Source organism: Gobius niger (assembly GCF_951799975.1).
Source record: "Gobius niger genome assembly, chromosome: 15".
Lineage (NCBI taxonomy): Eukaryota > Metazoa > Chordata > Actinopteri > Gobiiformes > Gobiidae > Gobius > Gobius niger.
Window position 1 is genome coordinate 4,480,582 of NC_136866.1, and position 26,754 is coordinate 4,507,335.

The window sequence follows — 26,754 nt, forward strand, 5'->3', positions numbered from 1 at the left end:
GTTTTCGTCCTGGTCGTGGCACACTGGACCAGCTCTACACCCTTCGTCGGGTGCTTGAGGGTTCGTGGGAGTTCGCCCAACCAGTCCACTTGTGTTTTGTGGATCTGGAGAAGGCGTTCGACCGCGTCCCTCGTGGTGCCCTGTGGGGGGTGCTCCGGGAGTATGGGGTCCGGGGCCCTCTGTTAAGGGCTGTCCGTTCCCTGTATGACCGCAGCAGGAGCTTGGTTCGCATTGCCGGCAGTAAGTCAGACCTGTTCCCGGTGCGTGTTGGTCTCCGCCAGGGCTGCCCATTGTCACCGGTTCTGTTCATTACCTTTATGGACAGAATTTCTAGGCGCAGCCAGGGGCCGGAGGGTGTCCGGTTTGGGAGCCTCAGGATCTCATCTCTGCTGTTTGCGGATGATGTTGTTCTGATGGCTCCATTGAACCAGGACCTTCAGCACGCTCTGGGGCGGTTTGCAGCCAAGTGTGTAGCGGCCGGGATGAGGATCAGCACCTCCAAATCTGAGGCCATGGTTCTCCACCGGAAAAAGGTGGTTTCCCCTCTCCAGGTCGGTGGGGAGTCCTTACCTCAAGTGGAGGAGTTCAAGTATCTTGGGGTCTTGTTCACGAGTGAGGGACGGATGGAGCGTGAGATCGACAGACGGATCGGTGCGGCGTCAGCAGTGATGCGGTCGCTGTATCGGTCTGTCGTGGTGAAGAGGGAGCTGAGTCGGGGGGCAAAGCTCTCGATTTACCGATCGATCTACGTTCCCGCCCTCACCTATGGTCATGAGATTTGGGTCATGACCGAAAGGACAAGATCGCGAATACAAGCGGCCGAAATGAGTTTCCTTCGCAGGGTGGCTGGGCGCACCCTCCGAGATCGGGTGAGGAGCTCAGTTACCCGGGAGGAGCTCGGAGTACAGTCGCTGCTCCTCCACGTCGAAAGGAGCCAGCTGAGGTGGCTCGGGCATCTGTTCCGGATGCCCCCTGGTCGCCTCCCGCGGGAGGTGTTCCAGGCATGTCCTAGTGGGACAAGGCCTCGTGGAAGGCCCAGGACACGGTGGTGGGACTATGTCTCCGAGCTGGCCTGGTGTCGCCTCGGGGGCAGAACAGCTGGAGGAGGTGTGTGTGGATAGGGAAGTCTGGGCATCTCTGCTGAGACTGCTGCCCCCGCGACCCGGCCCCGGATAAAGCGGAAGAAAATGGATGGATGGATATTTTCCACTTCTGCCCTGCACTAATGCACAGTGGAACTGTTTTTGGCAATAAATGGATTTGCTCTTTGTCAAATAACCATGGCACGTGTACTGTAGGGCCCCCCATGTGGATTTTTGCTTAGGGCCCCAGAAGGGCCAGCACCAGCTCTGTCTGCAGCCTTTCAGAGCCACATATAATTCTGGACATGAGCTAATCCAGGGCAAATCTGGAGGCAGTCCTTGGGTAAACATAGTAACTGTCGTTCTTTGCAAACAATAAATTAGTACATTTTCGCTATATTTAGACGCTTTAACACATGCCATCTCATAACTCATAACACGATTCCTTATATAACTAATCTCTAATACATATGAATGAATGAGTCAATTCAAGTAATCATGATCCGTGACAATTTTATTAGATTTTTTTTTTACACGTCATTGCACAAATGACTACACAGCAAGCAGCGTATAGTACATAGACATACATTCAGATAAAGAAACACCGATAAATAAATAAATACAGCTTTCCACAAATAATCTTTATACATTGAATATTTTCATATGTTTCAAACCAACAAAAATGGTCTAATCTGCATTATTTACCTTCACCTAACCTCGTCCTTAAGGCTGCGTTATGCAACTTTTTTTTTATGTGGAAGAAAAGTTCATATTTGTGCGTATCTGACCTTGTAGTGAGGTTCAAGGTTCAACTTTATTAATGTCCCGAAGGAAATTATTATGCAGCAGATGTCCACACATAATAAAGCAAAAACAAACAAATAAAACACAGTGAGACAACAATTGTGTTTGGGACAAAGATCACACAGTCACAGCCTCATCAGTCCGGCTCTGGAGCTGAGAGACAATCAGCAGAAGATCAAATAAAGCCTCATTTGCAGCAGCTTCACTGAGCGACATATGATCATTTATCTTTGCAACAGCCTCTGGAATAAAAGAGGTCCTGGCCCGACGAGTTCGAGTACAGGGCATTCTTAGCCTGCGTCCGGAGGGGAGGAGGTTAAACTCCTTAAAAAGCGGATGGTCCGGACACTCCATTATCTGTTGGGCTTTACGTACAACCCTTTGCACCAATGATTTTACCTGCTACTCTGACCAACTTCATCAAACAATTTTTCTTGGTCACAGAAGGAGCCCCAAACCAAGATACAAAACAAAATGTTAAAACTGACTCAATAAAAGACTGGTAAAAGATAGTCATGAGGACATTACAAACTCTAAATTAATTAATTTTTCTCGAAAAGAAGAGTCTTTGCTGCACCTTTTTGCAGATGGCGTCAGTGTTGGACTCAAAGCGCTAGTCCTTGTCGATAATAGTCCCGAGGTACTTGTATTCGGAGACTATTTCAACCGGTTTTCCCTGGATCACAGTGTTGGTGACACAGTGCCTGTATGAGTGGTCAGCACGACGCCTTTACTTTCCATCACACAATGCTCCAGGATCAATTGCTTTGCAGGTTTTTTTGGTGAGAGGGTGAAAACCTTCCAAACAATTGACCCTGGAGCTTCATAGAGACCACTGTATTGGAAAGTAAAGGCGCCACGGTAACAACTCATACAGCCACTGTGACACTACAAGGTCAAATACGCACAAATATCAACTTTTTTTCCCCACATAAAAGTTGCATACTGAACCTTTTGGACAAAACCTACATTTTTGTATCTAAACATATGCTTCTTCTAGATCCACACTGCAAAAAGTATTTAACTAGATCAGTATAAACATCTCAATTTGAGCATAATAATCCAAATTTTAGTTGTTTTGACTTGTTAAGAAGTTGTTGGGCATCTGTCCTAGATTATTTCACTTGTTCTGAGATGTTTCTGACTCGTTTCGACACATTTCGTCCTTATTTCAGGTCATTTTCATTGCCAATGGGGAAAGAAAATTGGTCTTATCTCATTGGCAATTATACTTTCTTATTTCAAGCGAGATTTACCCCAGAACTGGTCTGAAATGTCCTCAAACAAGCAAAGCAAACTTGGTCCGATCAGGAAAAGTGTCTAAATGAGTGAAAACCGCTCAAAACAAGATACATTTCCTCAATTCAAGTCATTTAAGCCAATGCTTGATATTTACTTTTTGTAGTGCACTGTTTCGTCTTAAGGCTATTGCTTCATCACATAAACCAGAAAACCAGAAGTCCTACATATTTACCAGTAACCGTGGTTAGCTCCTACTACACACTGAGCTCTGACCCTCACTTGTCTTTGGTGTACATGGTGGAGGTGAGATTCTTGGTGCTGTCGCTTGTTCCATTTTTGCCCTGCACAGAAACGGATAAAAGATTATTCATTAGCTGATCAACCGCCGTGTATTGCAGTAGTTTGAGAGTCTTGCTTACCTTAACGATCTTGAACATCTCATCTTTGACCTGGGGGGGAGGAAAAAAAAGAGGAATGAGTTGATAAATACAGGAATAATCCCTCCAATCTATCTTTATGATGTTAAATCAAATATTGCCGACGTACTTTCTGCTCCGCCATGAACCCGGTCAGCAGAACAAACAGGCCCTGGTGAACAAGAAACAGGAAATAAATCTTTTGTCACCATTTTAGCAGAGTGTGTTAAAGGGGAGACACTACAGGCAATTTTTTCAGTTTTTAGGTTTTGGGCCAAATTGGTCTCTGAACATATAAACTTTCACCCGGAAACAGAAATTATGCCTAATCTTCACAATGACATGTTTAAATATTGCGCTGATTCAATTTCCCCCCATAGACTTATATGGGAGAATGCAATTTCAAGGGCCTTTTTCTCAAAACACATTTTTCTGTCATTGTGGCGACACTATGTCCACGTCAGTCGGACCTAAAGACTTCACATTTTCCAGCCTTGGACTGAACAATATTTGATTTTTCCAGAGGGATTTTTTATTATTTAATCTCTAGCCCCATTTATTGAGTTTTGAATGTCAAAAAATAAGGCGAAAATTACATTTTTACAAATTCTTACACTAAAAAACAGCTTATTTTAAAACTAAACAAGAAATCCAAAATCCCCTCTGGTTGGCAACTCATTCATCAATAAAATGAAACCATACATTTGAATGTCGCCGAAAAGATGGGAAATTTGGGGCATTTTTAGGCATGAAACACGAAAAGATAAAATGACAGAAAACTTGCAATGCATTTTTTTCTCACATTTATGCCAGTTAATCTACAGCAAACGTTTCAAATTGATATCTGTAAATATACATTTTTTCCCTATTCACCTGCTGTGTCTCGCCTTATGTACACATTTAGTGGGATTATGGTAACACAGACACCCGTTAGTTATAAAATGTACATGAAACTGGACAAAAACGACTGTCTTTTTTTAATTAAATTGATTTTGCTTTTATATACTAATTGCTGAGGCTGCTGAAGATATCTCCGAGTAACAGAAAACCAAAATAATTCATCTATCATTGAAGTTTACAGTCAAAAATTGTCATAATAATTTAGCCATTGCCAAAGCCTGGATTTGCTGGAGTACCTGTTTAAACATATCTTGAAAGATGGTGGATAAACTAAACAGTGTGAAATGCTCTTAAATCAATCAAAATCATTTTTACATGAACAACAGGAGAAAAGAGTGACGGTAAATCGTGTAATATCTGTTACTAGGAAAATATATATTTAAAAAAAGAAAATAGTGTCTCAGAGATACCCTCTTAACCCCCACCTTAACTGAGCGCATTTCTCCAGTTCAGCACTACCCAAATCTAAAAACTGTAACGCCTCATTTGAAAGCTAAGACCGACAAAACTGATCTAAACTTTTCTGTCACGTTGTCGCTGTGTTTGTGTCCCATTTTTGTTGCTTTTCTGTCGTGTATTTGTTGCTTTTTTGTAGTTTTTTTTTTGCATATTCAGCAGGGTTTCTTGCCTCTTTTGTGCTGTTTTCATTGCTTTTTTGTCACGTTTTTGTTTACACGGATAAAACAACAAACAACATCCGCACAGGCTGATGCGATTGCTCACCAGTTTATTGGCATCACAGTGACGTTTTAGTGCCAATAAACTGGCGAGCCATTGCGTCAGCCTGTGCAGATCTTTGTTTTTTTTTTCTGTGTTCAGTTTTTGATCCAGGATTTACACTGCAAAAAGTGGATTCTCAGCAAGTAAAAATGTCTTTCTTCAAATAATAAGTTCTTATTTTTTCCCTAAAAAGTAATAATGTTTTGCCGAGCAAAGTTTTCTTGAGAAAAAAAATCGTATTTTAGGAAATAAAATCTGGCCATTTCTTGTTCAGATATATTTGCTAAAAAACATGATATTTTTTCTTGTAACAAGAAAGAAAAACTTTTTGAATCTTCTTCAGCTTTAGACAAATAATACAACTCTTAATGTAAGAACTGATTCTCACAGAGAGATAATACATTCCATTCTTTAAAGTGGGCGGCTCGGTGTCACAGCTTGAAGGTCCCGGGTTCGATTCCCACCAGGACGGGGCCTTTCTGTGTGGAGCATGTTCTCCCTGTGTCTGCGTATGTTTCTCCTACCACTAAAAACATGTACAATAGGTGATTCTGACCATCAGCCTGGCTCCACATCATGGAGACGGGTCCCCGGGCGCTGGCAATATTTTCCTTAAATATTAGTATTTATTAAGAACATTTTGCTCAAAAATGTGTGTAATTTAGAACATTTTACTTAAATCAAGCAACATTTAAGTAAAATACCCCACAATTTTTCACTAAACAAGAATGTTTTCCTTAAATTAATCCATTTTCTGAGGAAATTTTGCTTAATTCTAGCTTTATTTGCTTTAGTGTTTCTTTCTTGCTTTACAATAAGAAAAATATTCTAGAAACAAGAATTCTTAGCAAGAAAAAAATGCTGACCCCATTGGCAGACAAAATGTCTTATTTTAAGATTGTTTTCCTTGTTTTTAGTGGGGTACTTTTTGCAGTGTAGGAAATCAGCCCACATTTTTTGAAAACTAAGAACTGAAAGTATATGTCAGACCTGTGTGGATGACAAGTAAGTGATTGATTGCTTTCTTCCCCCCTTTGTAATTGTAACCAATAGCCTGATTACCTGAAAGGAATTGACAATGGTGAAGGTGTAGTTGAAGAACGGATACGCAGGATGGGCTGAGTTGAACACAACCAGGCAGAAGCCAATGGACCACGTCACTCCGAACACTGGCGCGAGGACCAAGATGACTTTGATGATGCTTTTCGCCGTGTCCTTCTCATCGGTCTTGCTGGTGTCGTTCTTGGAGGACTTCAGCAGGGTCATGATCACAACTCCCATGGAGAAGATATTGGCCAGGAGGATCGTTCCAATGGGCAGAAGGAAGGCGTGCAGAGAGCCCACTAACAGGCGCTCGTACGTGAGCCAGCACAGCTTTGGTTCGTAATAGGGCTTGTTGGTGTACTTATAGTAGACGTAAGTGGAACCCACGATCAGAATGGGGACGATGTAGCCCACGATGCTGGAGAGGTACATGAAGACCTTTTTGCGGAGGGGGTTGAAGACGAAGATGAGCTGGTGCACGAGCATGGCACTCAGGCAAAACATCCAGCAGAATTTGGCCAGGAAGAACAGATGCTTGCAAACCGTCAGGGCGAGGCACGTGCTTTCGGAGAGCTTGGACGGTTCGATGGAGGCCAGGAAGCTAATGTCGGCGAGCAACAGGAAGAAGGCGATGTTCACCATGGCTGTGTGACGGTAGTGGGACAGTTTGGTCTTGACCACGGCGCCCCACACCAAATACTCGATGATGAGGAAGAGGACAAGGCAGACAACGGACACCCCCAGTCCCACGTAGGTTATCACGTCCAGCACAGGGTTGGAGACGTCGCCACGGGACATCAGCACTGAGAAGGAGGTCAGGTGGTTGCACACGCAAGTTACCCCGCTTCTGTTTTGTCCAACAGCGCTTTTCAGCTCGCACCCTTTATCGTCAAAATTGTCCTTAACGGTGTCCCAGAAAGCGCAAACAGCTTTTTGGTCCTCCTCTGCTTTTACAGGGAAGTCCATCTCAATGTATAAGTTTTTGTCGCTGTTGTATTGCAGCGTGGTGGATACGATGAGATCAGTGCTCGTGGTGCCCTTGAAGGTGTTTCTTAGTTTCTGCATGAGATTCTTCACCCCGACTGTCTTCATAATGCCGTCCGATTTGTTCATTTTGACGGCAGCCCCGAAAACCTGCACTCTGCAGTCCGACCCGGCGCAGTATTTCAGATCTATGTTTGGCGTGTTGAAATCGGTGCTGTTTTTTGAGGTGTTCACGCCGATATTGTGTACAAGGTTCTCCAAAGATTCCAGGTAATTTGCAGACATGTTGTGGAGAACAGTATCGTTGACCTTGGTCCAGGTCTTGTTTAACATGTTGCTGCAAGCAGTGACCATTGACTGCAAGAGAAGATGAAGATGCACATCAGATCATATACAGTCCCATTGTGCTGTATGTGCTAGCTCATTTCTAACCAAACTTTACCCTATTATTACTCTCTAAAGATATGTAGAATGTGTAGAGCTTCACATAAAGGTGCATTATGCAACTTTTTATGCGAAAAAAAAGTTTTTGACCTTGTAGTGACCAGTGTTAATTTTGACAACATATTTTAATTTAGTTTTAGTCTTTTGACTAAAATGTAAGTTTTAGTCGACTAAAATTGCGAGTAAATTTAGTCGTCTAAATTTAAGACCAATTTAGTCGACTTTGCATTGATAATATTCATTAAAATTATATTTAATCTTGTTCCTCTGCTTCATGGAGCTGCTCCACATGAACAAAGCTCAGAGCTTATCCTTTAGCAGTGACTTTACATGATCTGAGGCTCTTTCAGACGCTCAATAGAAGATTATTTTAGTCTCTCCTTTTCATTTTTATTTAGTCTTATTTTAGTCGACTAAAATATCTGGACATTTTAGTCATAGTTTTAGTCTCAAAAGTCTCAAAAAATGTCACTTTGACTAAAATTAAGACTAAATATTTTAGTCGACGAAATGAACACTGGTAGTGACCCTGCGATTGTATGAGTCAGCATGGCGGCTTTACTTTTGCTCACGCTGGTCTCTGCATCGCACCAGGATCAATTGTTTCGTAGGTTTTCTGGTGAGAGGGCTCGTCAGCAGTGAAAATCTTCCAAACACTTGATCCTGAGCAGTGTGGAGACCACTTTGATGGAAAGTAAAGGCGCCATGCTGACCACTCATACAGTCGCTGGGTCACAACAAGGTCAAATACGCAGAAATATCCCGGAGGTAGCAAGCTATGATTGTAGCCACAACTTCTCGGGGGTAGACGACCAATCTGTGGCATCGGACCCTCCAACCACCATCGTGGCTACATTTGCAAGAAGGGTGTAGTGTCTTGCCCAAGGACACAACAGCAGCATGCACTGATTGGAGCTGGATTCTAATCACTGACCTTTGGATCCATGGATGAATGCTTCAACACTAAACCACCATGCCCCAAACTCACAGCTCCTGGTGGTGTCATCCTGGTACTAACCAGATACACATGTGCTCACTTTCCTTTCCAGAGAGGGGAACAAAAGCTCAATTGCTTTTAACAATAACTAACAAAGCATTAGCTGTTATTCTGCTAAACTTTATGGATGCTAATTTCACATTTAAATGACTTGAATTGAGGAAACATATCGTGTTTTGAGCGTTTTTCGCAAATTTAGACATTTTTCTTGATCGGAGCAAGTTTACTTTGCTTGTTGAGGACATTTCAAACTGGTTCTAGGGTAAATCTCGCTTGAAATAAGAAAGTAAAATTGCCAATGAGATAAGACCAATTTTCTTACCCCATTGGCAAAGAAAATGACCTGAAATAAGAACGAAATGTATTGAAACGAGTCAGAAACATCTCAGAACAAGTGAACTAATCTAGGAAAAATGCCCAAGAACAACGTACCTGGTCAAAACAGCTAAAATTTGGATTATTATGCTCAAATTGAGATAATTACTTTTTGCAAAAAGTTAATTACTTTTTGCAGTGTGGGACTTCTGGTGAAGGAGCCCTACTCTTGTGAAAAATGTTCATGCCAAAAGTGTTGAGTTTTAATATGTTTGTTTTCATTGAACCACATTGATAAGACACACACACACACACAAATAAATAAAAAAAACTTCTTACAGGAAGGACTTTCTCTCCCAGAGCAACATTTCTGGAAGCTTGTGCCATTATGTCCAGGACTTTGACAGAAGCAGTCAGGTCGGCTATGTTGTCACTGTCCGCGCCGGCCGACTCGGTGTTGTTTTCAAGACTGCTGAATATGTCCAGAGCCACCTCTTCTGTCGCGCCCATGCCTTTCAGAAAACTCTACGGAACGAAGAAAAAAAAAACTCTTCAAGATGATATACATGGATGGCTTTTATCAGAGCCGTGGGAAGATATTTTAGTTAGGGACAAAATGTACCCCCAAAATACTTTTTCTGTGCATGAATCCTATTTATTAACCTCTTAACTCCCGCCTGAACCGAGAGCATTTTCTCCAGTTCACCTTTACCCAAATCCTGTAGGCCAGTGTAACGCCTCATTTGAAAGACCTACAAAACTAAATGGATCTTTTTCCTCACATCAGATTTTTTTTCATCACTTTTTTTGTTGGGCAGTCGTCTCATTTTTGTAAAATTTTCGTGACTTTTTTGTCACTTTTTCGTCAAATTATTCGCATTTTTTTGTCAAATTCTTATCACTTTTTCGTCCTTTTTTTTGTTGCAATTTTTCGTCAAATTTTTCTCTTTTTTTCCCCCATTTTTTGTCCATTTTTGTCATTTTTTGTAAATTTTTTGTCACTTTTTCGTCAATGTTTTCTCACTTTTTTCACACTTTCATCCTTGTTTTCGTCTCAGTCTTGTTGCCATTTTCTCACCTTTTTTCCAGAAGCTTTTGGACTGGGGGGTAAAGCTGGAGAAAAAGGGCTCGGTTCAGGTGGGAGTTAAGGGGTTATTATTGCCTGCAGTTCACAAACTATCCACCAGGGGAGCGCTGCAGCGCCCTCAGCACCCTGGGTTCCCACGGCCTTGGCTTTTATGCTTGAAGAACGCACTCACATCCGCTGCATTCGAGATCTTGTTGAGCTCCTCGTTGACGCAGTGGTCGAACACGGCGCCCCACACGCTGTTTGTTTCGCAGGTGCGCGTCCTGTAGCCCACCCTGCCGGCCGGGCACGTGTGCTTGACGGCCGTGTCTCCTTTCGGAGTCTTCGGCCACGTTTCTGCGTTCACCACTTCCCCCGCACAAAACGCTTCCCCCTCTGGCACACAAATATCACAGTGTAGTGTAGCAGGAGGCAGGGCGGTAGCAGACATCAAACACATCAACTGAGATTCAACCGAGAAAGAAATGGACGTACCGTAGATGACAGGAATGGTCACACTTGCGGTCTTAGATTGATCAATGTCATTAGTGAAAGTAACAGAGACAATCTGCGGATCTGGGACTTTCATGCAGCTTATCGGTACGTCAAAAATGTACCTGGTCGTGTCTTTGTCAGCATCTAAAATACAAAATGAAACCTTTTATAGACAATATAGATATGTATCAGCTTCACTATTTTGTGCATTTTCTTTCAAATAAACCGTAGCCACATGCTCCTATGAACGTGGATTATCACCGGAGAAAACAAGTGACTCACCTTCAGGTTGGGCTGTGTCTTTTACTCCATTGTACGTCCATTCAAATCTATACGTGTTGTTGGTTTTTGGAATGGAGGTTGTGACTTTGACATTTATGGAGCCCGCAGAATCCACACTCGAGCAGTCCCCGGTGATGGGGTCAGTTGTGAGCAGAATGGTGTCTGGGAGACGGGCCACGCTCAGGTAGGCCGTGGCTGTGTGCCGCACCGAGCCCGAGGTGAAGCCGCACTCGTACGTTCCTAAGAAGCACGCGAGAATTACGTGTGATTGGGCTTTAAAGGAGCAGGCTGCCGTTTTTTTCCATACTGAGATATGTGCTGATGAGCTTAGATGAGTTAATGCATAACTGTCTGGTCTTTGCGCGTGCGCTCAGTCACGCAAAAAGACCGAACATGTTGTTAGCGTTTAGCCTCTCGTCCTCTCCTCTATGGGGACAAGCGAAAATGGGTGCTATATTGTAAGGCGTAATAACACCTTAAGAGCACTTTGACGTCTGCGCAGTAATATCTCCAGAGTTCTTTAGGAGTGAAGGACTTCGAAGTGCTCCTAAGGTGTTATTACAATATAGTTCCCCTTTTTATCCGCTTAGAAAATTAATTTTTGTCTAACTATATTTGGTTCGTCTAAATACTCACGTAACCGTGTTTAAGGCGAGACACTGCAGGTGAATAGGGAAAAAAAAAAAAATGTAGAGATGTCAATTTGAAACTTTTGCTGAACAGATATAAATATGAGAAAAAAAGGTATTGCATTTTTTCTGTCATTTTATGTTTTCACATAAAAAATAAGGCATTTTGAGCATTAAAATGGCCAAAATTGCCTATATTTTGGGCAAAAAAAATCAAAATAATGAATTGAGCCAGATTAAATGGTATGGTTTTATTTTATTGACATTTTAGTAACTAAGATTTTTTCAGAGGGGATTTTGGATGTTTTGTTTTTCAATAAACTAATCAGTGAAAAAATCTGTAAAAACTCAAATTCCGCCTGTTTTTTTGGTTTCAAAGTTGAATAAATCAGGCTTGGAATTAGATATTAAAAAATCCCTCTGAAAAAACCTTCAAAATCTTGTCAGGTCTCAGACTGTACAGTTTGGAGTCTGTGGGAGCTTCTATAAGGGCTCAGGCTCTGCCCGGGTGCGGCTTCTCTCATTCAGAGAAAACCAGCCCTGAAGTTTTGTAGCGAGTGCGCATGCTCGGCCCGTTCTTCAACTCTTCCGCTCCAGCGTCTCGTAGGAGGAAAAACACCATATTTGGGTGAAAGCGTCATCACGGGGCCCCTTAGCAGGACACGTGGATGTAAAATCTGTCAATATTTATGAATGAAAACCCGCGGGAAAGACGGCCTTTCTACTTCCGGGTCGCCCCCACCTCGCAGACAAAACATCATAAAATAAACATCATCATTTTTATATCTGACATGAAAACTAAGATGTAAAGGGAGGAAAATAGATAAAAATCTCCACTTCGACCACTGCGTGAAAAATCAATACTTTCACCTGCCGTGTCTCGCCTTAAATAGTGTAAACGTGGAGGAGCTTGGTCGCTTCCAAACTCACCCCATAGAGGAGAGGAGGAGAGGCTAAATGCTAACAACATCTTTGGTATTTTAACGAGAATGAGCGCGCGCCTAAAGACCAGACAGCTACTCATCAACTTGTTTACGCTCAGGTAAGTATATATCTCAGTATGGAAAAACGGTGGCCTGTTCCTTAAAGACATTTTTTCAGAACACATTCTTGTTCATACAGTGAGCAAAACCTACAGTCCTGAGGATAATGTGATGTCGTTATTGTGCCAATAATCCAGTACCAATCACTGGCATATTTTCACAATAGATACATCTGACAGGAAAGTTAACTTTGATCATTTATATTAACAACACAGTCCAGTATCCCCCTATATTTTATACAACCATAAACACTGAGGCCACGGATGCAGCATTTTGTCCCCAGAAACCCAGCATTTGAATGTGCATGTCATTTCTGAACGGACTTGCCTTCCCAGGCGCCTGTCACTTTTTCGAGCTCGACTGCAACACAGGACTTGAACTCCGGGGTGGCGCAGGCCTGGTTCAGAGTCACCACGCTGCCGTTGTTCAGCTCAAATCGCTCAAACGTGGTGCTCATGTTCCAGCCGGACTCGACAGTAGACTCCTCAAACGTGCACGTGAGAGTCGGGACGGAGTGGTAGCACACTTTCGTCTCTGGGTGGTCAATGCGGACCATTCCTGTTAACAGAGTCCATTTTGACAAGTTGATTCGTCACTTCCTTAATACAGTCTCAAAATGAACTCTCTCCCTTCCCTTCATGTGGATAATCTGACAATAAAGCTGTTTTTAATCTTTAATTTAATCTTTATATGAGAAATACAGAATGGAAGCTCTTAAAGGGGGGGTATTATGCAAAATGGACTTTTTCAAGCTTTACATCATGTTATTCTGTCATTCCCTCATTAAAAACATGCCTGAAGTGTTGCCTTGGCACATTCACGTATTTTTGAGTAATCTGTAAAAACTCTGATGGCGGCCATTTTAGGGATAGGTTTGCCTGAGTCCTCCTAGGAACGCCCCCACCTCCTGGAGACGCCTCCGAGCTTTCGTCACCAGCCGAGTAACCAACCACTGCTCCTCAGCAGAACCCCCTCCCCACTGATGCCACAGACAGTGTGTGGAGGGGGCGTGTCGGAAAGGCTCAGAGGTTCTTAAAGAGACAGAGGCCGATTTCAAGACATTCACTACAGCCATTTTGAGAGAGACATTTTATACAAGGCAGTTATTCTAATTTACTGCATTTACAGACCAACAGAAGGTTTGGTCATCATTGTAGTGTGATATAGACTGGTGCTGTGTGACTATGCAAAGAAATGACTTAAAAGGCATGGTTTGCTTGGAAATAGAATTGACATGTGGATAAGCTCCTTTCAGATATTTCTTGAATACTAATGACCTGGTTCCCTAGGTGGAGGATGCTTCGGTGATTGAAATATTCAGGAGAAACACGTGCACTGACCCTTGGTGTCTACACGTATGTATGCCATCAGAACAGTCTGCAGAGTATTCAAGATATCCTGAAGTGTGGAGGTCTCAAATTTGATGCTTAGTCCAACTTCAAAGTCAGCGGCAACACCGGGTGTCCTGAGAACCAAGGAGCCATAATATGTCATTCACGTCTATGAAGAGCCACTTACTGTACTCTGTGATATAAATAAGCCAAAAAAGTATGACGAAAGTACCCCGTAATGTTCAGTGACTCAAAACCGTTCAGTTGTTCAAATTTGTCTGTAAGCTTTAGAAGACAGACAAAGTTAGTGTGGACAAAACACTAAGGATCAGCATTTTCAGGGATCTGGAGGCTCACCGTTTCTGTATTGGCCGTGAGCCACGAGCCTGAAGACAGAGTCACCGAACCATTGATATAAACTGCAATAAAACAGAACAGTCAGAATCAGCCTCCACAAACCAGAAGAACTCCAAACTGACTTACTTGGAACCTTTGCGACACAGAGGGGCGTGATGAAGGACACGTTGCTGTTGCATGGGGTTTCACGGCAGCAGTTGTGGTTGTAGCACACGAAATTGCTCCAGATGTATCCGGCGGAACAGTTGCAGGTTGTTTCAACTCCAACAAGGAGGCACTCTGAAAGAGACCGACAGATAGTTACTTCTGCGGAAATGAAATGTACAAGGCTGCGCAAGAGCTATGATGATCCACAATGAGGGTGTTTTGCCCAAAGGCTTCACACAAGCAGTGTTAATATTGACAACATATTTTAATTTAGTTTTAGTCTTTTAGTCTAGTTTTAGTCAAAAAAATATCTTTAATTTTAGTCTAGTTTTAGTCGACTAAAATTGCAAGTAAATTTAGTCGACTAAATTTAAGACGAATTTAGTGGACTTTGCATTAAAAATATTAATTATAATCATATTTAATGTTGTTCCTCTGCTTCATGGAGCTGCTCCACATGAACAAAGCTCAGAGCTGATCCTTTGGCAGAGAATTTACATGATCTGAGGCTTTTTCAGACGCTCAATAGAAGTTTGGAAGATTTTAGTCTCTCCTTTTCATTTTCATTTAGTCTTATTTTAGTCGACTAAAATATCTGGACATTTTAGTCATAGTTTCCATCCATCCATTTTCTTCCGTTTTATCCGGGGCCGGGTCGCGGGGGCAGCAGTCTCAGCAGAGATGCCCAGACTTCCCGGTCCACACACACCTCCTCCAGCTGTTCTGACCCCGAGGCGACACCAGGCCAGCTCGGAGACATAGTCCCACCACCGTGTCCTGGGTCTTCCACGAGGCCTTGTCCCACTAGGACATGCCTGGAACACCTCCCGCGGGAGGCGACCAGGAGGCATCCGGAACAGATGCCCGAGCCACCTCAGCTGCTCCTTTCGACGTGAAGGAGCAGCGACTCTACTCCGAGCTCCTCCCGGGTAACTGAGCTCCTCACCCGATCTCGAAGGGTGCGCCCAGCCACCCTGCGAAGGAAACTCATTTCGGCCGCTTGTATTCGCGATCTTGTCCTTTCAGTCATGACCCAAATCTCATGACCATAGGTGAGGGTGGGAACGTAGATCGATCAGTAAATTGCCTCAAGTGGAGGAGTTCAAGTATCATAGTTTTAGTCTCATGAAAATGTTTTAATTTAGTTTTAGTCCAGTTTTAGTCGTCAAAAATAACACTTTGACTAAAATTAAGACTAAATATTTTAGTCGAAGAAATTAAGACTGCATACAAGTAGGTTTTGATGATTGAACCTTGCTCCAAATTGCTCATACTGTTGTTGTACCCTTGAGCAACCACTTTACAATGTGCATGAGGTGCGTGTGAGAGAGGGATCGGTGGTTGTTGGAGACAGTGTTAATTTCGTCGACTAAAATATTTAGTCTTAATTTTAGTCAAAGTGATATTTTTGACGACTAAAATAGGACTAAAACTAAATTAAACGTTTCTCATGAGACTAAAACTATGACTAAAATGTCCAGATATTTTAGTCGACTAAAATAAGACTAAATAAAAATGAAAAGGAGAGACTAAAATCATCCAAACTTCTATTGACAGTTTGAAAGAGCCTCAGATCATGTAAATTCTCTGCCAAAGGATCAGCTCTGAGCTTTGTTCATGTGGAGCAGCTCCATGAAGCAGAGGAACAACATTAAATATGATTATAATGAATATTATCAATGCAAAGTCGACTAAATTAGTTTTAATGTTAGTTGACTAAAACTAGACTAAAATTGAAAAGTTTTATTTGACTAAATCTTGACTAAAATGAAATTACATTTTAGTCAAAAGACTAAGACTAAAACTACAATAAAATATGTTGTCAAAATGAACACTGGTCGGAGAGGCGGTTGGTGCAGACACGCCGGGAACTGTATTTTTGTCACTCCACCCCAGCCTCACGGCAGCTGCAGCCACCACAGGGCTCACCACCACTGACAGTATTGATGTGAAACCTTTTTTTTTATTTCATGTGATGTATTATCGTTATTACCTGCGACCGACTCGGTGTGCACGAAGGTGACTTCATGCGTGGCTCCATTCGAGTCCCGGACGGAGAGCGTCGTGATGTTGCTCAGGACGGACAAAATGGTCTGTGCGTCCAAAGTGACGTTGCTTTCCACCATCAACTCAGAGATGTAATAGTCCTCTACAACGGCAGTAAAAGTGATATTTACAATTCAAATGAGCAGAAATTGCCATGGTACACAACACCGAGCTCTTTACTGGACCTAGCCAAAAGAATGTCATACGGTCAGACCTCCCCATAGCCAGAAGCAACATGAATACTTACGTGCTAAAACAGGTGATTGCAAGACCTGTTGGAAAGAATGAAAGCAACAGCATTTACGTATCCATTACAAATGCAAACTCAGTGTGTATGTAGAAGAAGAAGACTTTCATTACCTCTGTGTAGGTGTAAAAGGCACCGATGAGAAATAGAAATCCCCTTGTCCACATTGTTCTTGAAAGATAGTGTGGCCTATAGAGAAAATAAAGAGAATCTTCAAGAACAGCTCTCAAAATCAGGGAGACAAACTCGAATTGTTGCAGTGGAGGAAAAAAATCATCAAGGCAGACACTACTCTTTACTTTTGTTATGTATTGCTGGATCTATCCAAGCAACTATGGGCCTTGAGTGGGTTCCCCTGAACAGCAACACTTACAAGAGCCGTAACTACACACATGGTAAATGGTCATAAGGCACTCAAAAGCGTTTTACTTCAAGGTCTTTTCACCCATTTACATGCTTAATAATACACCAATGTACACTGGGGGGGCAACGTGGGTGGAATATTTTGCCCAAGAGCATAAGGGCAGTGTGCACCTGCGATAGCCGGGGGTCCGACAAGATGACCCGCGCTATCACCGGAGACACTGTCGCCCCCATGAAGCAGTGGTTCTGAGTCGGTGTCAGGACCCACAATCCAAATACCCAAATACCACTTATATTTGTATAATGTAATGTTCTCAACCCCCGGCCTGAACCAAGCACATTTTTCTCCAGTTCGGTTTTACCCAAATCGAAAATGTAAAAAGTCAAAATTGCGACAAAAATGAAAGTAAAAACCAGGATGAAAACACAACTAAAGAGCAACGAAAAATTGCTAAAAGAGGTGGCACTGATGCGATGAAAAAGTGGAAATAACACAACTAAAAAGTGACAAAATGTGATGAAAAAGTGACAAAAAGTGATGAAAAAGTGACATGTGATAAAAAAGGGACTAAAACACAACTAAAAAGTGACAAAAAAGCTGTGAAAAAGTGAGAAAAATGTGATGAAAAAGTGAGGAAAATGTGATGAAAAAGTGAGAAAAATGTGATGAAAAAGTGACTAAAACACAACTAAAAAGTGACAAAAAAGCTGTGAAAAAGTGACAAAAATTTTATGAGAAAGTGACAAAAATTTGATGAAAAAGTGACAAAAATTTGATGAAAAAGTGACTTAAACACAACTAAAAAGTGACAAAAATGTGATGAAAAAGTGACTAAAACACAACTAAAAAGTGACAAAAAAGTTGTGAAAAAGTGACAAAAATGTGATGAAAAAGTGACTAAAACACAACTAAAAAGTGACAAAAAAGCTGTGAAAAAGTGAGAAAAATGTGATGAAAAAGTGAGAAAAATGTGATGAAAAAGTGACTAAAACACAACTAAAAAGTGACAAAAAAGCTGTGAAAAAGTGACAAAAATTTGATGAGAAAGTGACAAAAATTTGATGAAAAAGTGACAAAAATTTGATGAAAAAGTGACTTAAACACAACTAAAAAGTGACAAAAATGTGATGAAAAAGTGACTAAAACACAACTAAAAAGTGACAAAAAAGTTGTGAAAAAGTGACAAAAATGTGATGAAAAAGTGACTAAAACACAACTAAAAAGTGACAAAAAAGCTGTGAAAAAGTGAGAAAAATGTGATGAAAAAGTGAGAAAAATGTGATGAAAAAGTGACTAAAACACAACTAAAAAGTGACAAAAAAGCTGTGAAAAAGTGACAAAAATTTGATGAGAAAGTGACAAAAATTTGATGAAAAAGTGACAAAAATTTGATGAAAAAGTGACTAAAACACAACTAAAAAGTGACAAAAATGTGATGAAAAAGTGACTAAACACAACTAAAAAGTGACAAAAAAGTTGTGAAAAAGTGACAAAAATGTGATGAAAAAGTGACTAAAACACAACTAAAAAGTGACAAAAATCCTATGAAAAAGTGACAAAAATTTGATAAAAATTGAAATAAAAAAGCCGCAAAAAAGTGACAGGGAAATATGAAAAAGTGGCAAAAATCCCACAACAACACGTCAACAATGCAAGGAAAAAGATTCATTTAAACCGGTTTCACAGGTCTTAGCTTTCAAATGAGGCTGTAACCTTTTAGATTTGGGTAAGAATGAACTGGATGTTGGTCAAAGAATGACAACTTAAAATATATATATATAACCTTATAGGCCCTTGACCCAGTATCTGCACCAAGTCTAGTCCAGTTATCCCCAGACTCGACCACTGAAAACTAAATCACAAAACAAACATGCCACCGGCGGGACGGGCACAGCAGTTTGGGAGCATTTGAAAAAGCAAATATTTTAGAATCCACAATAGGGAAACAGACATGGAAGTCACAGAAGTACACAAAAGCCTTTGAGTCCCCGCCAGCTAATTCTAATACAAATGTTCAAGCAAATTGACACGATTTTCACCAGTGATTTCCCTTCAAGAGCACGTAATCCTCCCGTCTCCTTCTGTGCGGGACAGATTTTAATATCACCATGGAACCGTGTGTCCGGCCATTCTGGACAGATGGGAACGTACAGACCGAAACGAGAAGAAAACGGGACGGAAGGATCATTGTAAACCAAAAATGATGTTAAAAATAGTTTTGGGAGGCTGGAGTGCTACTCGGATGTAAAAAAAAAGTTGTATAAACTTGGTCTTTTTCTTGGTCCGTTTCAGCAAAAGCCTTTATTTAAACATGCCTTTATTTAGCCATGTTTAAATAAAGGCTTTTTAATGTCTCTACTTTTGGAGTGCCTCAGTTTGTTTGATTTTTTGATATTCAAAATAACCAACAAAATCAAGCAGGATGGTGTTCCCACATTGGAAGTCGTCTAGTCCCGGTGACAAAAAAAACAGAACCACACGCCCCCACATGAACCGCAAAGCTCTTTGAATAAGTCAACTAATGGTGATCATGGTGATATAGCCAGGAGAGTGCGTTTATAATTATGTTTGCATTTACACAGAATGATGCCTATCTCCCGTGCGCTGAAGTCGATTTGCATGTGTGCCGGCAACACAAACAGAGGCCGGCGTTTTTTTTCTTCTGCTTTTTTAACAGTGCACCAGTGATAAATGTGGTTTTTAGATGCGACAAACCGCTTTATTTTCTTGTCAGGGCACGGTGGCGTCGGTTGTACGGTAACGGCGTCGACGCCCGCAGAGCAAAAACAAACACAGACTAAACCGCTGTTCTACTGGAAACAAAAAGCCACAAAACGGTTTATTTATTAGAGGCCAGTTAAGCCGCACTGGCCACTAAACTTAGCTCACTGCCTTCACCGAATGTGAAAAGAGTGAAGTGTATAGAGCGCTTTTCACTCAGCGTCAAACCAACAAAGCGCCAGAATGAAATTAATGTCCTGTATATTACCTTCTCTCAAACAGTCCCCAAAACAGACCTCTTCAATGCCAGGAACATTGTCAATTTTCTCAGCCACAGATGAACATTTTTATCCCTGTTTGCCCTCGCTGTTTGGAAGAATTGTGCTTTAGACCTGACTTATTCATAATCCTTTCCAATACTTGAACAATGGAGGATTTAAAGGACCTTTCCTTTCCAATACTTGACAATGGAGGATTTACAGGACCTTTCCTTTCCAATACTTGACAATGGAGGATCTAAAGGACCTTTCCTTTCCAATACTTGACAATGGAGGATCTAAAGGACCTTTCCTTTCCAATACTTGACAATGGAGGATTTAAAGGACCTTTCCTTTCCAATACTTGAACAATGGAGGATTTACAGGACCTTTCCTTTTCAATACTTGAACAATGGAGGATTTACAGGACCTTTCCTTTCCAATACTTGAACAATGGAGGATCTAAAGGACCTTTCCTTTCCAATACTTGACAATGGAGGATTAAAGGACCTTTCCTTTCCAATACTTGACAATGGAGGATTTACAGGACCTTTCCTTTCCAATACTTGAACAATGGAGGATTTACAGGACCTTTCCTTTCCAATACTTGACAATGGAGGATTTACAGGACCTTTCCTTTCCAATACTTGACAATGGAGGATTAACAGGACCTTTCCTTTCCAATACTTGACAATGGAGGATCTAAAGGACCTTTCCTTTCCAATACTTGACAATGGAGGATCTAAAGGACCTTTCCTTTCCAATACTTGACAATGGAGGATCTAAAGGACCTTTCCTTTTCAATACTTGAACAATGGAGGATTTACAGGACCTTTCCTTTCCAATACTTGAACAATGGAGGATCTAAAGGACAAATACTGTGTCTATAAGTCTGATAATCCTTAAAGCATAATGAGTAAGTGGCATAAAAGCAATGCATAAAAACATGCCACAAAACACTTGGCTCTGCAGTTTCTTGAACATTCTTTACATTCATCTACAAAAACATTCCCCTCATAGAACTTATAAGGTCATCAGATGAAATCCCTACCTTTAAAAACAGCCGTGTAGAGAAACTGGCAGCATGAAGCGTTGGCCGTGTCCGTCCCGCAGGCGCAGTGGAGAGTGCAGGCTGCCCGGTCTTCTGATGTTGTGTGCGTTACTGCGTTTACCCAGGACCATTTGCATCAATGGCATATCAGCCTGCCTCCAGCGATGTGGCCCCGAGCGCCTTCAACTTTCCATGGGTATTTGTTTAGCAAATCCCACATCTCCTTCCAGGAGGTCACGCTGCCACCGACTTCCGAACCCAGCACGGGAGTCTTGAGCGACCCTCCCGGCCCAGGACGGGGTCAGAGGTTGCGGCTCCGTCAGGCATTTGAGGGCAGTTGGCGATCTGCAAGTTTCTCAGTTTGTAACGTGTTTCTTTGGAAGTCACACATTTACAGATGAAACAATAAAGAAGCAACAGCAATGATAGAGAAAATCCTCTCATAAAAAAGGTGTGAGGACCGTAAATGTACTTTTCCATCTGGATCCATAACTCCTGCCGGAAGAGCAACTTTTCTCTCTCAGCCATTAGCCTCATGAGCAAAAAAAAAAACAAAAACTCCCAATAACTTTTTATCCAACTCATATTATTGGCCAGAGCCAGCCAAAATACCCCAAAATTTAAATGTATTTACCAATATCTAGATGCGGATTGACCATTCATGCAAACAACCAATGACTGTAGGACCAAGTACTGGAATAGTCTCCCTTTATCAGTCAGAGACTCCAACTCTGGTCACTTTTAAAGCACGTTTTAAACTGTGGCTAAACGAAAACCAGGCCTGGGAACACTTTTAGGTGTTACATTTATTGTTGTCACATTATGTTAATTGTAAATTGTGTATGTGCTGCCTGCCTCGGGACTACAGATGGAAACTAGCATCCCCGCTATAATCTGGCATATTTACAGTGCTCATGTGCAACTGTTCATCAATATGCATTGTCCTTATTAAATAGATAAATAAAAAAATAAAAAAAAAGGATTGGATCCAACGGGATTATTGACATATCTGGAGCTCATGTTTTTACTTATTCATATCCATTTTTCAACCTTCTGTCACCCCTAGAGCTTCACTGGCCAGGGGCACGGTCCATGTCTTCAAAATGTTTTAAATTGGATCAGAAATTATTTAGAAAACAGACAACAATTTGTACAGTTTGCTGGCAATACTTCAGAAAAATTAAACAATTTTATGTGGAGTTCCCCAAGGTTCCATTGTTGGGCCCAAACTATTTATTCCATGTATAAATGATTTATGTGAAGCACCAGAAATATTACAGTCTGTGTTATTTGCTGATGACACAAATTCCCTTTTCTCAGGAAACAATTTGAAGGACATGAGTAAAATAATGGAGGAAAAAAAATGGTGAAAATAAAGGATTGGTTTGATGAAAATAAATTGCCACTGAATGTGTCTAAAGCAAAATTCATGGTGTTTTCAAATTGTGAATTAAACGTGGATCTCCTGCTGTCTTTAAATGGAAGAAATATCGAAAGAGTATCTGAACTTAGGCTTTTGGGTGTGACACTGGATGAAAAATTAAATTGGAAATCTCATGTCTGAAGCATTAGAAATAAATGATGTAGGAATATTGCTGTTCTTCATAAAGTAAAATATTTTTTTAAATTGTGAATCTTTAAGGGTCTTTAATTCTGCCTCATTTCCTTTACTGCTCAGAGGTTTCGGGAAACACATAAAAAAACTACAATCCAAACGCTGATAAAAATACCAAAAAAAAAGCTATAAGAATAATAAATAAAACGCACAGAAGAGAACATACAAATCAACTATTTAATATATAAGATCCCATAAAATTACAAACATTGATAATAATGTATAAAGCAAGATTTTTTTCGATTGCCTCAAACTGTACAAATGATGTTTTTATTCAAACCTGATGTATCCAGTCGTAGAAAACTTGACTTTACTCTCCCTTTTGCCAGAACAGCCCACTTCTTACAAATTACTGTAAATATTAGAATTTAACATTAATGACATTAGTACCTGTGTTTTATGGTTTGAAATTAATACCTGCTGAAAATAATAATAATATAAAGTTGTTTATGAAATGTGAAAACATGTAATTAACATGACTGAAATAAAAAAAAACATGAAAAAGGAAAATATGAACACTTACGATTTCTGCATTCTGGTAAACTTGCATGTACGGTGTCTTTGCTTATTCATGGTCATTTTGTATTATTATCTGTTAATGTTAGGTGGCAGCGAAGGAAAAGTTGTATAGTTACTGCGCTATATAAATAAAGATCTTCTTCTTCTTCTTTGTGGGTGTAGACCAGGGATCTCCAACCAGATCTCCAGTCCTTTCTGTGTAGCTCACCAAAGACTTTCTATTTCAACATGAGCTTGATGGCTGAAATTTTAGATGCATTTTCTTTGTGTTCTGAACATGAAACATTTGCAAACATTTGGGTTAATATAGTGAAGTATAAGTATAAAGCTATTCTCTTGGTTGAACTCCCTCAAAGTTGCATTTTACTCAAGTGAAGCTATTTATCGTGGAAGAAAATCACCATAACAAAACAAAGTACCAAAGTTGACACATGTGTAGCCTCCGATAGCATCAATGACAGCTTGGAGTCTGTTGTGGTAGTTGTGGAGAAGGTTCTGTATAGAATCTTATGGTAAAGCGGCCCATTCTTCTTGGTAAAAAGCCTCCAGTTCCTTTAAGTTCCTGGGCTGTCTTGCATGAACAGCACATTTCACTTCACTTTATTTCATGTCCCCGATGGGGCAATTCGTTTTGCAGCACAAGATACACAAAAATAGATACATAAAAACAGACAAGAAAAATAAAAATGCATTCATTCACCAGTTCCACAAGATGCCGAAGTGCAAAACCTTACAAAAACAGAGTCCTTGGCAATTTTTGTACAACAACAGAACAAGAGAATACAACAACTTTTTTCCCCTCACACTGAATTTGGTGCCTGTAAACTCCTTTTATACTCAGAGTTTAGAGTGGAGATGGCTACAGGTATGAAGGAATATTTGTATCTGTTTTTCCCCACCAAATGGAGCCCTAAGCCTCAAACCAGAGGGCAAGTAGCAGAATTCACAATGAAGAGGATGAGCATCATTAGCCAGAATACTCAGAGCCTTCCGCGTCACCTGTCCAGAATACAGGTCAGAAAGTGGAGTCTGAGGAGCTCCCAGAAGAGTGAGTGTTTCATTCTAGCTGTCAGGAGGTCAGGAGACTGAGATGGGCACTCCAGAACCTTCAAATGTATTTTGCTGGAGCCAACGAGAGGTCGACTTGGCCCTGTGTTTTGGATCATAGTCTTGTTGGAACATCCAGCTCTTCATCCGACCCCTGTGCAGCTTCCAGGCTGATGAGTGACAGTTTTCCTCCACTATGCTTTAATACCATTCTGCATTCATCCTGAAATCAGTTTTGACCAGGTTTCCAGTGATGTTTCCACACATCTCCAAAACATCAGCGAACCGCCTCCATATTTCACAGTTTGCACTTTTCATCAGCCTTGTTGACGCCTCTTCAAACATAACGTTTATGGTTGTGGCCAAAAAGTCACAAATCCACCAGGGTGTGTAAACCTACTGGAACAACTTTGAATCACCCTTTGATTCTCCTGTTTATTTTGCTTCACGTTGGGCATCTTGACTGAGATGCACAAGGCCGTGTTGATGTTGGAAGTCATGTCCCGTTAAGGGCTCATACTTTGAGAGGGTGATAAATATTATTTTTCTCTCAGATCTTGGCGTTTGGTCACATTTGAGCTCCGCCCACTCTGAGTCTCTGTGATCTGATTGGCTTCAGAGTTACACTATAGGTCAGACACCGTGAGTCTCAGTCACATGACGCTAAATAGTGAGCTCTTTATTTTCTGTAGAAAGGCTGAGGCTTCATTGCTCTTCAGGCACAAACTGAGAAGTGAAGAAAGAAGTCATGGAGATTCTGCATTAGAACATTACACTTCTGCTGGATGTAACAATAAAAGATTGAAATTAAAGTATTCCTTCATAATAAGTGTGAACAATCCTGTATATAATTAAAATATTAGTTAATTATTAATGACTCTCATTCTACAAAAACAAACCCTCATGTTTGTCCCAGTTCCTCTGAGTCGTGGTGCAGCAGGACTGATGTGGACAGATGTTACAGAAGAAGCTCATGAGGTTCATTTCTTCAACAGTTGCTATAGTAAAGTAAAAGTAGATCTACCACAGTCCTGTCCACATCTGTCACGGTCCACCATGACCCCCCACGACTCAGAGGAACTGGGACACACATGACCTCCAGCAGATCATAGATTTGAATATTTCTTCAACCTTTAGAAGCATCAATCACGTGTTTGTTTTTTGTAATAATTTCTCCTATATTTGTTGCTTTTACCATATTTGAGTTTCAGAATATGATATAACTCTTATATCCAGCAGAAGTCTGAAGTTCTGTCTAAAGCAGAAGCTCCATGACTTCCTTCTTCACTTCTCAGTCTGTGACTGAAGAGCAATGAGGCCTCAGCCTTTTTACTGGAAACAAAGAGCTCACTGTATTTAGTGTCATGTTACTGTCACTCACGGTGTCTGACCTAAAGTCTCACTCTGAAGAAAGTCAACTCACATTTACACTGAGAAGGTTGGAAGAGCGCCCCCTTGTATCACCCTGCATCCAAATGCCCGGACCAAAACAGCGGGTCCTATACGGGCTCAGGTGTTCTAAGGGGTTAATAGAAGTTGTTTTTAGAGTTGATTTAGATCTACTCCTGGTTTAGCTTGGGCTTTGTTGTTTGTTTCAAAAGAGCACTATCCAAACACAGTAAGTCACACAGATTTATTATTTAAGTTGTACAGCTATATGAGCACAAGCCATGTAATCATGCAGCATTTTAAAATAAACAAGCTTATAGTGCAGCTTATCCTGCCATGTCTTCTCCAACTGATTTGATTAGCAAAGTAAACCAAGAACAAGTCGTTTTGCATCCACTTTGTGGACATTTCCTTATTTTGAAGTGACGCACTGATTGCTTCTGTAAGATGCAGGCAGTACAATTTCTACAATTCAACCAACTGTGGGTGGAAGCAAGTTAGCAAGGAGGCGACTCAAACCCAGTCTCAAGTATTAACACCAGTCAGTTCTCTTTCAACTCCAATTCATTCACCCGCAGTAGTAAAAAATGAGAGAAAATACTTTTTCATTGGGTGCACAATTTGTACACACATATTTCAAAGTGATTTCAAAGTAAGCTATATAAATACTCTTGAGAAGGAAAATAAAATTGATAAAATAAATAGGCTAATCATCATAAAACAAATGTAAATGCAATAAAATGGTCAGGTGTCAAATAGACAAATACAAATAGAAACCTTTTAACTTTGTCAGAGTGTATGCCTCTCACACATGTTCCAACAAAGAGAAATGGAGAAGATTAAAGCCTAGAATTTATGAAAGACAATAAACAAAAAAACTAAACATTGACGTAACATCCATACATTGTTCATTTTAAATAGTAAACAGTCACACTGTACTCTTTGAAATGAATACCTGCGAATCAGACCATTGTGGTCTATTTTTTTGTGTTTGAAGAAAGGGGCACCTAGTATAAGCATCATGTTAAAAAAATAAAATAATCATATAAAGTTGTTTATGAAATGTGAAACCATGTAATTAACATGACTGAAATTTAAAAAATGAAAATATGAACACTTACGATTTCTGCATTCTGGTAAACTTGCACGTATACGGTGTTTTTGCTTATTCATGGTCATTTTGTATAATTATCTGTTAAT

At 40.8% G+C, this 26,754-nt stretch overlaps 1 protein-coding gene across 1 annotated transcript; it reads right to left on the reverse strand.

Moving 5' to 3' along the window:
• Positions 1-3,403: 3,403 nt before the first annotated feature.
• adgrf3b (adhesion G protein-coupled receptor F3b) lies at positions 3,404-24,665 on the reverse strand (the record flags this gene model as incomplete). The annotated part of the gene is made up of 15 exons (XM_079572449.1): positions 3,404-3,469; positions 3,548-3,577; positions 3,675-3,716; positions 6,227-7,549; positions 9,288-9,473; positions 10,208-10,410; positions 10,510-10,653; positions 10,792-11,031; positions 12,791-13,021; positions 13,804-13,928; positions 14,027-14,079; positions 14,152-14,213; positions 14,278-14,430; positions 16,292-16,447; positions 24,566-24,665. The coding sequence occupies 15 exons, from the start codon at positions 24,663-24,665 to the stop codon at positions 3,404-3,406; spliced, it is 3,114 nt and encodes a 1,037-aa protein (XP_079428575.1).
• Positions 24,666-26,754: the final 2,089 nt, after the last annotated feature.